This window comes from Panicum virgatum, chromosome 9N (genome assembly GCF_016808335.1).
Source record: "Panicum virgatum strain AP13 chromosome 9N, P.virgatum_v5, whole genome shotgun sequence".
NCBI lineage: Eukaryota > Viridiplantae > Streptophyta > Magnoliopsida > Poales > Poaceae > Panicum > Panicum virgatum.
In genome coordinates this window covers 50,934,469-50,947,591 of record NC_053153.1, presented here as the reverse complement: position 1 = coordinate 50,947,591, position 13,123 = coordinate 50,934,469, and the positions used below count along the sequence as shown (strand labels likewise).

The 13,123-nt window shown below is 46.4% G+C and overlaps 1 protein-coding gene and 1 long non-coding RNA gene across 2 annotated transcripts; one reads left to right on the top strand and one right to left on the bottom strand.

Annotated features, from left to right (window-relative positions):
* Positions 1-482: 482 nt before the first annotated feature.
* On the bottom strand, positions 483-1,839 carry LOC120688106. The gene is made up of 2 exons (XR_005680974.1): positions 1,329-1,839; positions 483-1,195 (listed from the first exon to the last, which is right to left on the bottom strand). It is a non-coding gene; the product is annotated as an uncharacterized LOC120688106 (long non-coding RNA).
* A 7,217-nt stretch (positions 1,840-9,056) lies between these two features.
* LOC120688105 (plant intracellular Ras-group-related LRR protein 5-like) lies at positions 9,057-12,479 on the top strand. The gene is made up of 3 exons (XM_039970276.1): positions 9,057-9,721; positions 11,096-12,009; positions 12,090-12,479. The coding sequence occupies exons 1-3, from the start codon at positions 9,190-9,192 to the stop codon at positions 12,234-12,236; spliced, it is 1,593 nt and encodes a 530-aa protein (XP_039826210.1). The 5' UTR covers positions 9,057-9,189; the 3' UTR covers positions 12,237-12,479.
* Positions 12,480-13,123: the final 644 nt, after the last annotated feature.

The following is a 13,123-nucleotide window of genomic DNA, read 5'->3' as shown; positions in this document are numbered from 1 at the left end:
CCGCATCTCCATGTTTTGTGATTATTTTTTCTGTTTCTGCCATCATCATATAATTTTGCAAAAAAAAATTACGTAGCATGACTTGAGCAATGAGCGAAGCAACTCGATCATATAATTTTGCAAAAAACAAATTACGTAGCATGACTTGAGCAATAAGCGAAGCAACTCGTACTTTATTGTACATTCCGCTTAGGATAAGCGAGCCCTTTCAGAGCTCCCGTTTATAACTACTCCATCCGTCCCAAAATAATTACACATCTAGAGTTTAAAATTTGTCTCATAAAAAATAATATTTTGACCCAACTACTATAAAAGACAAGAGTTTTCGAAGTCTTCTTACAAAAAAAACAAAATAGTATCTGGAACCTTCTCATAAAAGATAAGGGATATTTTGTAATTTTACACCATATATTGGTTTACGTGTTTGGTATTAAAATTATATTTATTTTAGGACGGAGGGAGTAGATAGTAGATAAATCCGATAACAAGAAAAAGTCCAGCAGGCAGCCGTCGAAAAAGACGGCATCCTCTCCATTAACGAGTAGATAAGCCCGACAATAAGCAAGTCTAGGCACCCGTTGAAAAAAGAAAAAGACGGACGGCGAGATTCTTGCCGAGAAAATTAGATTCTTGCCGAGAAAATAAAACTTGCCATCGGGCACCGCAATTTCCTCCTCGGATAGCGCCATCGGCAGATTCCTGCCGGCGGCGGCCGCTGCTGCTGCGCCGGTTTGACCATCACCCACCCGGCGCGCACGAGGTCCGGGTACGTCCAAAACCGGCGCGGCCTCCTCCCGTTTTTTCCGTTGAATTTTGTTGGCACGTGATGTGTCTTACCCCGCACTGTACCTACACGTCGACTCCACCTCAGGCCAGTTTTAGGGAAGGTGTCATGGACACAAGTATCTAGACTGTCATGTCAGCTTTTCAATATAATGAAACTCCAACTCTCAATGCACAGTTTTACGAGCACAGTTTATAAGCAGGATGTAGCATTTAAATCTTGCATGTGTTATGATCAAATGTGGCATGGGAACTATGTAGCTTTAAGCTGACCAGTGCTTCATCGATCAAGTCATCTATAATTTCCTCCTCGGCGACAAACTCATCGAAGCAGTTGATTGTTCCATATTGCTCATCATCTGATAATATGTTGTCACCATCCTCAGACATTTTCGCAAGCACTGAGAAGAATCTGTGCAAAATCACTGTATAACGTGAGAATTTAACATGAAGCTATGCAGAACCACTGTACTCGTACAGGCACGTCACAGAATGACGTGAGAAGAATCGATGCATAGGAGAAGTAAAAGGAGAACAAAATTTACCTGTAGGCGCATCACAGAATGAAGCTATGCAGAACCATCACAAAAGCAACTGGGATTTACCATGGATTTGGTTGATTTCCATGCGTGGTGCCACTGGTACCTCCACATCCAGAGAACCATGGACTACTAGGCGGCAGGGGAGGTGATTCCAGTGGCACTGTCGACGGCGGAGTTGGGGAATCGCCTGTAGCCTGACCGCCGCCGCCGCTGCTTGCCTGGCGGCTGCAGCCGCCCTTTGCCTGCCCATTCTTTGCCTTGCCGCCGCCACCACCCTTTGCCTGGCAGCCGCGGCCGCTGCCGCCGGCGAGCTGGCCAGACATCTTGCTGAGACGGAGGGGAGACGGAGATTTGGCTGGCGTCGACTCCGTGATTTAAAGGCTGAGAGTGGCGGAGGATGAAAGATTTGGCGCGCGATTGGACGGGACAGGAAAGGATTTCGCGCGCGATTACGAGCGGAAGCGCGGGGAGCTGGGAGGGTGCGGGAGGTTTGGCGCGGCGGATTGCTGCAGCGGTGTTATGGTCCTGCCTAAATCAATCGACAGAACTCATAGATTTGAGGAGAATCAGAAAGGGGAAAGGCTAGCAGCAAGAAGAACGGGGGTTGGGGAAGAACAGAGACAGATTGAGAGGGATTTCGGTTATGCCATTCCTGCCGACGACAGCTACCGTGCGGCGGTTATATTGTTCAGAGTCATCCGCTCATTACACGAGCTCACGGCCCAAAGCGAAATAAGGCAGCCCATAGCCGGATACAACTCAACCCAAGAGGCCCACAGCTTAACTAGCCACTGATAATATGGTCCTTAACACTATCTCCCCCACGAGAATCAGCTTGACCGCAAGCTGAAGCGGCTGGATAACGGCGCCTGAAATCTTGGCGTTCCTCCCAGGTCGCCAGAGTCGAAGGAAGACCGGACCATTGGATCAGTAGATGCGTAGCAGTAGACGATCCATGATGCACCAGTCTTGAATCCAACACAGCTATAGGCACAGCTTGTGGAGAGTCAGCATCAGGGATAACAGTCAGGTCTGAACTAACCTGAAGGTGAGGAGCAATGTGCTTCTTCAATTGTGAAACATGCACCGCTGGGTGAATCTTGGAGTCGCTTGGCAAGTCTAGTTTGTATGCCACCTTGCCAATGCGCTGCAATACCTGAAACGGTCCAAAGAACCTGAATGCAAGTTTTTGATTCAGTCTGCTTGCCACTGAGGACTGGATGTAAGGTTGCAATTTCAGGTACACCATGTCGCCCACAGCGAACTCCCGCTCAGAACGCCCCTTGTCGGCCTGTGCTTTCATCCTTTGTTGTGCTCTTATCAGTTGTTGCTGAACCACTTTAGTCAACAAATCTCTCTCAGTCAGCCATTGTTCCAGTTCAGGAACAGAACACGCCTGCAAGTTACTAATGCCAAAATGCCTGGGAGGATGTCCATAAAGAACCTCGAATGGAGTGTTCTGTAATGCTGAATGGTAGGATGTATTGTACCAATATTCAGCAACTGACAACCACTTAAACCACTGTTTAGGACAAGAATGGACTGTGCATCTCAGAAAGGCTTCAAGGCACTGATTAAGTCTTTTTGTCTGACCATCGGTTTGTGGGTGATACGATGAACTCATCAGCAGCTGAGTGTCAGATAGTTTGAACAATTCTTGCCACACTTTGCTTGTGAAGATCCTGTCTCTGTCAGAGATAATTGATTGTGGCAGCCCATGTAGTTTATACACATTGTTCACATATGCCTGTGCAACTTGCAATGCTGTGAAGGGATGGGAGAGTGCAATGAAGTGACCATACTTGGTAAACTTGTCCACAACTACCATGATAATATCATATTTGTAGGAGATGGGCAGTCCTTCTATGAAATCCAAGCTTACCACAGTCCATGGTGTGGAGGGCACTGGCAATGGCTGAAGCAGACCTGGGGTTTTAACATGTTCCACCTTTGCTTGCTGACACACATCACATTGCTGAATGAATGTTCTGATGTAGTCCTTCATCTTGGGCCAGGCAAACAATGCCTTAATTCTGTGATATGTTGCATGAAATCCTGAGTGACCTCCAATGCCACTACTATGGAATGCTTGCAATACATGTTGATGAGCCAATTTGTTGTGCCCCAACCATACTCGACCTTTGAATCTGATTATGCCTCCTGATAATGAGAAACCCTTGCTGTTAGGAGAAGTCACAGCTAACTCGGCTAACAGTTGCTTATCCTCCTCATGATCCTCATAGCCTTGTAGCAAATTATCCATCCAAGCAGGTGAGCATGAAGACACAGCCATAATACCATTCTGTGTTGGGCGTCGAGACAGGGCATCAGCAGCCATATTGGTGGCACCTTGTTTGTAAACTATTTTATACTGCAAGTCCATCAATTTCAAGAGAGCTTTATGTTGCAGCTTTGTGTGTACTCTTTGTTCAGTCAAATAGAGGAGGCTTTTGTGATCAGTCTTGATAATGAATTCCTTATGTTGTAAATAGGGTCTCCATTTTTCCACTGCCATAAGGATGGCCATGCACTCCTTCTCATATGTTGACAATGCTTGATTCTTGGGACATAAAGGTTTGCTAAGATAAGCCACAGGGTGATTTTCTTGCATCAGTACAGCACCCAATCCATAATCACATGCATCAGTTTCCAGAGTGAAGATCTTGCTGAAATCTGGAATAGCTAAGACTGGTGCCTCAACCATAGCTTTCTTGAGCACTTGAAAGGCCTCTTCAGTAATTGGAGTCCACACAAATGGTGTTCCCTTTGTTAGCAGCTGTGTCAAGGGTCTACTGATCATACCATAATGCCTTATGAACTTTCTGTAATACCCGGTCAGACCCAGAAATCCTCTTAGTTCTTTAAGGTTTGTTGGTACAGGCCATTGTTGCACAGCTGTTATTTTAGAGGATTCAGTGGCCACTCCTTGTGCTGAGATATAGTGACCCAAATATTCTATTTGATTCTGAGCAAAGGAACATTTGGACAACTTGATCAGAAACTGGTGCTGCTGGATGATGCTAAACACCTAAGCAAGTAACTGAACATGATCTTCCAAGGTTGCAGAATAGATCAGGATGTCGTCCATGAAAACCAGAACTCCATGTCTGAGTAGAGGAGCAAAGATGTTGTTCATCACACTTTGAAATGTAGCTGGGGCATTAGTGAGCCCAAATGGCATGACAAGAAACTCATACAGTCCACTATGAGTTTTGAAGGCAGTTTTGTGCTCATCTCCCTTCACAATCCTGATTTGATGATAACCTGACCTGAAGTCTAATTTGGAAAACCACTTAGCACCAGCTAATTCATCAATCAATTCATCCACCACTGGTAGAGGGTGCTTGTTCTTAACTGTTATGCTGTTCAGGTGCCTATAATCCACACAAAATCTCCAGGTCCCATCTTTTTTCTTGACCAACAAAACAGGAGAGGCATATGGACTAGAACTATGTCTGATAACTCCATTCTTTAGCATCTCAGACAGTTGTTTCTCAATTTCTGATTTCTGAAAGGGGGCATACCTATATGGTCTGACATTGACTGGTTGGGCTCCTGGAATGAGGCTGATATTGTGGTCACAATTTCTTGCTGGAGGCAGTGTAGTTGGTTCCTGGAATAGGTGAGCATACTGAGATAACAGCTGTTGCACTTCTGGAATATCATGAGTTGGATCAGACATTTGCATAGACTGAACAGCTCTATCCTGATTCTGAATTGTGGAACTGGCAGGTACAACTTTCATCTGAATATAGTGTGAGATAGCTCCCCTCCTGATCAATCCTTTTAGTTTCCTTGCACTGATGGCATCACACTTTGTCGTTTCAGGTTGAACACCAAACAGAGTTATCCTTTTACCCAGATAAGTGAACTTCATCACCTTCTTTTTCCAGTGAACCCACATTGGACTGCATTCTTCCAACCAATCCTCGCCCACAATCATATCATAACATTGCAGTGGAAGGATACCAGCATCAGACAGAAACAGGTGTCCCTGAACTCCCCACTGTAATTTCGGTATCCTTCTGGCGCAGGCCATTGGGCTCCCATCAGCAGCAATAAATTTTGTTGGAGGACATCAGCTTGTTGGCATTTGCAGTTTGTCTGCCAGGTGTTCACTGACAAATGTTCCAACACTACCTGAGTCAATCAAGATCAGCACTTCTTGATTACCCACATTGCCTTTTAACTTCATGGTTCTCCTCTTAGTTACTGACTGATCCAGAGTGGTGTCCACTGCAAGCACAGCTTCCAATTCAGGCTCATCATCACTCTCTATGGTATCACCTTCGTCAGAGTGTTCAAGGGCATCCCACAATTCCTCTATAACATGCAGAGACACTTGTTGGGGACATTTATGATTGTGACCCCATTTCTCTCCACACTTGTAGCATAATCCATTTTTCCTTCTGAAGGCCATAAGAGATTTCCACTTTTCATCTGAGTCACTCTTGTCAGGCTTGCTTTTTGAGGAGGCAGTTTTGTCAGGAGCCATTGGTTTGAACTTATCAACCTGCACTGGAGGGCGATAATTGGCCTTTGCAAACTCCCTGGAGCCATTCTTCTTTCTGAGTTCTAATTCTTCTTCTTGCAATAAAGCCAGGGCACTAGCTGTTTGTACATCCTTGGGGCGGTGCAGAGCTATAACTGACCAGATCTCTTCAGACAAACCTCCCAAGAACCGGGTGACAAAGTATGTGTCGTCATAATGTGTGTTGTACAACAGCACCCCGTGTGATAAATTGCTCAAAGCGCTCCAAGTACTCAGATACTGACCCGGTTTGCTTGAGGGCATCGAGTTGCCGAAGCTGGAGCTGGTACTGATTCTTGTCAAAGTGGTCGAACACGGTAGAACAAAATGTGTCCCAATCTGTGACACGCCCGCGTCGCTCGAACGTCTGCAACCAGGTTGCCGCTGCACCCTTGAAGTTCAGAGCCGCGAATCGGGTCTTCAGGTCCGGAGTCACCGAGTAGACCTCGAAGTACATGTTGCAATGATCACGCCAGAGGCGAGGGTTATCACCATCGAATTTAGGAAACTCCAACTTAGGTAAGTGCGGCGCACGAACAGAAGTGGATGAAGGATGGCTGTGGAAATCCGAATCCGATGGATTGAGGTCATGGAACATACCCGTGACCGGGTGTGGCGGATGGGATCCAAGAATCCCTCCGCCAGCATCCCAGGTGTGAAGGCGCAACATGGTGCCCGCTGGGCCGCTCCAAGGACGACGCAGATGGGCGCGTCTCCTGCTGAGGAGCTGTGTTGAGGTCGAACGGGTCCGGCCAACGGGATGCTGGCGGGGGCGGAGCCGTCGACGGGCGAGGTTGCTGGAACGGGGGAGGCGGCGGTGGTGGTGGCGGCGCTTGCGTCTCGAGCTGCTCGAGCCGCTGGAGCCGCAACGCCATGCGCTCCGCCTGGTTGAGGAGTCGATCCGAGGCCTCCTCCGCGGTGGACTTCCAGGCCTCGAGACCCGTCAGCTTGTCCAGCATCTGGTTCATCAGGGACTCGAACCCGTTGATCTTCGCCGAGAGGTCATCCATGGTGGCGGTCATCAGCGTCTCGAATTTACTGGCCTTGCGCGGCGCCAGGTCGTCAGAACTCGCCGAATTGAAAAAAAAATGGTGGAACTGTGGTGGATTGGCTCTTGATACCAGTTGTTATGGTCCTGCCTAAATCAATCGACAGAACTCATAGATTTGAGGAGAATCAGAATGGGAAAAGGCTAGCAGCAAGAAGAACAGGGGTTGGGGAAGAACAGAGACAGATTGAGAGGGATTTCGGTTATGCCATTCCTGCCGACGATAGCTACCGTGTGGCGGTTATATTGTTCAGAGTCATCCGCTCATTACACGAGCTCACAGCCCAAAGCGAAATAAGGCGGCCCATAGCCGGATACAACTCAACCCAAGAGGCCCACAGCTTAACTAGCCACTGATAATATGGTCCTTAACAAGCGGATCCGGCGTCGCGGCCCTTCACCAAGCCGCCACCGCGGCCCTTCTTGGGGCCGCCGCTACCGCGTTTTGCCGGGCCACCGCCGGGCGGGGGAAGATCTTCCCCCCGGCGGGACATCTCACCCGCGGCACCAGCAACAAGCACGGGAGGAAGGGCAGGGGCGGCGGCGCGAGCACGGGAGGAGATGCGGCGGAGTGCGGCGAGCACGGGAAGAACAGGCGGCGAGCGCGCGCATGCGCCCGGAAGCGGGGATGGATTCGTGGGGGAGAGGGGGTGAGGTGCATCTGATCTGATGGGTTCGGCGGAGATGAAACGAAAGGCCCTCAGTGCGGTTTCATCCCGTTGGAAACGGTGCAAACCGAGTATCGGGGGGACGAAACGATGGTCTTCTCTCTCTTCTCGAAATCTTTGCCACGTCACACTTTCTGCTGAGGTGGCCCACGCGAAACCTTCATGAAATCGGCACTGAGACTGAGACAGAGTACAATCTGGTTACCGCGCATAGTACCTGTCAACCCTCGCAGGCGCTAAGCTGGAACACAAGCCGCCGGCCGGCTCCCATAATAAAACAAGAAGGGCACGAACAAGAAAGGGAACCCGAACATGCAGGCCCGCAACGACCAAATCGCCACAGCTCATATCCCATTCCCATCCCTTCCTAATGTGTGCCTTTTTTTTTCCTTCAAAAAGTGAAGAGCTCAGATGGCTGACACCTTGCAAAGTTACAGTGGCTGTAATCGATAGCCGCTACCGAGCCAAGCTACAAGTGTGTTCTTTGGGGCCAGAGTTCCCAAATCTTTGTACTCCTACTTTAGTCCGTGTTTGGTTAGTCCTTGAAATTTTTTTTCAAAAAAAAAACGAATACATGCATGGAGTACTAAACAAAATTTATTTGCAAAACTTTTTCGTAGATGGGTGTAATTTTTCGAGACGAATCTAATAAGCCAAGTTCTACCATAATTGGCTACATTGATGCTACAGAGACCGTCCCTAATTATTGTCTAATCATGCGGTCAAAAGTTTTATCAGCTACAACACATGCTACAGTACCATAATTGTGGAGATTGTTTTGTAGTTAGACTTCATTTAATACCACTAATTAGTGGTCAAAGGAGAAAAAAGTTTTCATGAAAACTTTTTCACCCCCTAACCAAACATGGTCTTATTTTCACAGCTTTAATACTATGGCCTTGTTAATTTGCAGTGTACCAGTCACATCGAATATTCAAACACATGTATGGAGCATTAAATGCAGTTAGAAAATAACTAATTACATATTTAACTGATTAGCACGAGCTGAATCTTTTAAACATAATTAGTTCATAATTGAACATTATTTGTCAAGTAACAACAAAATGTGGTATAGTGTCAAAACTCAAACTTTTTCACCAACTAAACCCACCCTATATTAGAGTACTCCTAATTACCAAAAAAATCAGGGCAAGTAAAATGATGGTAACTGTCAGATCTTTTATGATAATAAAGGGTAAAATCTGTTCGTTCAAAAAAAATAAAGGGTAAAATCAGTCACGATTGCCGTTTTGGGGCCCCTTCGAGCGGTCGGATCGGACACAGGAGGGGGCACAGCGCGAAGAAACGGGCGACCTCGTTCCAGATCCTACCGGACACGTCCCGGTCCTCTGACAGCTAATCGTTGGGCCCCACGTCCCGCGCCGGCCGCCACCCGCCCCTTTTGCGCCTGAGCCCTTTGAATTAATATCCGGCCGGTCACAAGTCACAACCTCTCTTCTCGAAGCAGTTGGCTTCGCAATTAAGCCCTCCAATTTCCACTTTTTATACACCCTCGCTTTGCTCCCGTCGCCGCCGAGCCATTATTGCGACCTTGCTTCTCTCTCAGACTCTCACTGTGTTGAGCTTGCGGGCCCGGATACGGTGGCGGTGGGAGGGATGACGCCGGCGACGGCGGAGGTGGTGGAGGAGCTCACGCGGCTGTACCGGGAGCTGCCGCCGCGCCCGGCCGTGGAGGAGCTGGAGGCGGCGGCGGCGGTGCTGGCCTCGGCGGACGCGGAGGAGGAGGCGCGACTCGCCGAGGTCGACGGGGCGGCGGCGGCGCGGGCGCGGGAGGGCGTTCCCGCGGAGCTCCTCGACGTGCTGCGGGAGGCCAGGCGCAACGCCATCAGGCTCCGCGCGCTGCTGCAGCGGAAGGAGGCCGCGCACGTCGTCGAGCTCGAGAGGAGGTTCAAGGTCTTCGACGACCTCATCCAGAGGGCGTCGCGCGTGGTGTCCCCCGGTGATGGGGGTGGGGGCGGGGGTGATGCTGCCTACGCCGTCGACGAGGTCGTCGAGGTGGAGGCCAAGCGGAGGCCGGAGCTGGCGGCGGCGGTGGCCACCGCGGCATCAGAGATAGACCGCGGAAGCAAGGGCGGATTGGGCTTCGAAACCAAGTCCGTCTCGTCCCTGCGTCGGGCTGCTTCTGCAGGTATTACGCCTCTCCTCAGAGTTTATGTTTTTGTATCATTTTCCCCCAAGCTGAGATTAATTTCCCATCTAGAAAAATGAAAATATGTTAATTGCTGGAAACGCGTTGACTGTTCTGTATTTTGTTATTCAATTTTTTATTCGAATGGTGTAGTTTCTGCTTGTTACTCAATTTTTTTCCGCACTCTATATTTTCAGTCTGTAGTTCCATTACCATGGACTCCCGTCATCCCAAAAGGACTGCACTTCTGGAGTTCTAGTTTTGTCCTAGTCAGGTTATCTTAAGTTTGACCTTGTTTATAGAGAAGGGTATGGATATTGACATTTATGACTTCAAATACGTATAATATGAAAATATATTTCATGATAAATCTAATGATACTTATTTGGTATCATAAAAATCGGTACTTGTTTGTATAAACTTGATCAAACATTTGATAATTTGATTTAGGACAAAGCCAAAAGTGCACTCTTTTTGGGACAGAGGGAGTAGTCTATTTTTCTAAGAAAAACTCGATTAGAACTATGGTAACATATTATGCGCCGCCCCCTCAGTTTGTTTGCAGTTGAATTATTTGTAGGATGCCATCATACTGGTTGTTCAGCTATAATGATCACACTTGCGTTGCAGTAGTTCATTAATGCTAGTAATTGGACAGTATGAGGCATGGGCCTTTGTTGTACGAGAATTAAATAGCTACTTCAATTTCTGAGCCAGCCACTAAGTTTGTTTCTGCTGATATTTTTTTTCCTAAATTACGACAATATTTTTCTACACATTGATATTTGTTTGCAGTGAATCTATTCATAATTCGTAGGATCCTTCTCAGTACATCATCAGTAGTGGTAGTAATTGGAAGATGAGGCGCTGACTGCAATTTGTGATAATTATGTGTGTTAGCTCTTATTTTTTGTGTTAGCACTTCTAAGGAACCTGGGAACTACCCTATGTTGGTCGACACAGGATCCACTACTAGGAAGGATATTTTTGGCTACTTGTACCAATATTCTGTGGCATGTCTTTACTCAATCTGATGGTGCCAACTTGCTTAATTTTAATATATAGGAGATGCTGTGATTTATCTTACCAAAATATGAATGGTGAACAGTTAGTCAATTGATTTTATTGACTTTTGATGTGCTTTCTAGTGTAGGCATATCTGTCTTTTGTTTTCTTCTTACCAGCTGTCTACTGCCTTTAGTAAATCTGATGGTTTGAGTTTACTAATTGGAGTAGATAGGAGACGAGTACGAATGATGAACAACTAGACACGTTTTTTGGGTGTTTACTTGAGCCACCTTTTTTTGCACAGTAACATGAAAAATTCAGTGTTTGTATTATCCTAAAATTTAAAATGTCTTTTTTTTTGGGAAGATAACGACACAGAAAAGCTGGGCCTTATCCAAGTTGCAAGCCTTATAGAGTCATCAGCAAAGAAGGGGACTACAGAGCTCAATCTCCGGGGAAAACTGGTGGACCAAGTTGAGTGGCTCCCTGTTTCACTTGGGAAATTACAAGATGTTACTGAGCTTGATCTATCTGAGAATAGGATCATGGCACTCCCATCAACAATTGGTAGCCTTAGATACTTGACAAAGCTTGACCTCCATGCAAACCAGCTGATCAATCTGCCTGATACTTTTGGGGAACTTTCCAGCCTGATTGATCTTGACCTGCATGCAAACCAGCTTAAATCTCTTCCTACATCATTTGGAAATCTCACCAGCTTGGCAAATCTTGACCTGAGTTCAAATATGTTGAAGGTGCTTCCTGATTGTTTAGGAAAGTTGACAAACTTGAGAAGGTTAATTGCTGAGACGAACGAGCTTGAGGAGCTACCATATACTATTGGATCTTGCACCTCTCTCATGGAGCTTAGATTGGATTTTAATCAGCTAAAAGCCCTTCCAGAAGCCATCGGAAAGTTAGAAAAGCTGGAGATCCTCACATTACACTACAACAGAATCAAAGGCCTGCCCACAACAATCGGCCAACTTACCAGATTGAGAGAGCTGGATGTCAGTTTCAATGAAGTTGAAATGATCCCTGAGAACATTTGCTTTGCGGCCAGCCTTGTGAAGTTGAACGTCAGCAGGAACTTTTCTGACTTAAGAGCACTGCCGAAATCGATAGGGGAACTCGAGATGCTAGAGGAGTTGGACATCAGTAGTAACCAGATACGAATACTACCAGACTCGTTCAGGTACCTCTCAAAACTACGCGTATTTCTTGCTGATGAAACTCCACTGGAAGTACCACCTAAAGAAGTTGTGAAATTAGGAGCTCAGGTATGCAATGCAGTGTTGTTCTCCCGTATTTGCTAACTTTTGTCCTTCACTGACTGAATGATGTTTCTTGTACATGTCAGGAGGTGGTTAATTATATGAAGAATATGGTTGCTTCAAGGGAAGCAAGCCGGAAGGAAACAGATAAGAGGAGCTTCTGGGCCTGGATCCGCTCATTGTTTGGTTGTTGCAAAAAGGATCAAGGACTGGGATCTGTTCAGCTTAGCTGAAGCATTTCATCTGTATAGTCATGAATTGTTCAGTGTTGATCCATGTCTCAGATCAGCGATAAACTGAGACATGGACAATTAATTTTATTCCACTTGTGTATCTGTATACAAAGGATATGTCTAGCTTTCTTGTACATAAAGCTCATTGTGTGTGTATAAGTTCATATGTATGATACTTGATACGCTGTCATGTCACTCTCCATTACATGAAACACGAGCTGTCCAGAATTTACACTGAGCCAAGGTGTTGACTTTCATATGATGTGAATGACAGACAATGGTGCACATATACCTACCTGATTCTAATCCTGATCAAATACCTGTTACGTTGCTATGCTAATGTGCCAAACATGAATCTCCATATGCCTAGATCCTTTTAGAACATATTAAGATGCAACTTGACTTTTATTATTAACCAGTGGCTTGGTCTATCATACCAGTAGCTTGAATGCATAATGTTTGCATATGAAAATTATTTTCTCTTCATTTGTTCCCAGGGGATCACATATATGTTGGACGTCTGATTCACTTTGGTATTTTCTTGCAATCGATGGAATATTGACAGATACAAGGTAAGATAGTTCAAACTTCAAAATGTGAGCGAACAATATCTCTCTGTAGTACAGGTGGGACTCCCAGAGAGCTAGCTGCGGTTTGTTTCCATGCGTGTGTACTCATCATTTCCGCGCCCGAATTTCTTCACAATTGCTAGCTGTAATTTTCTTTACTGCTGTATTAGCCTACCACTCCGCGATTAGCATGCAACTTGAGATATTTTCTTGATTTGGGTGCCATCATGGTTATTACTGTGGAGCAGGCAACTAGTTTGATAAAAAAAAGGTCAGTTAAGTTGAATAGGTGGGGATTTTATTGACTTGAGGTGTGTT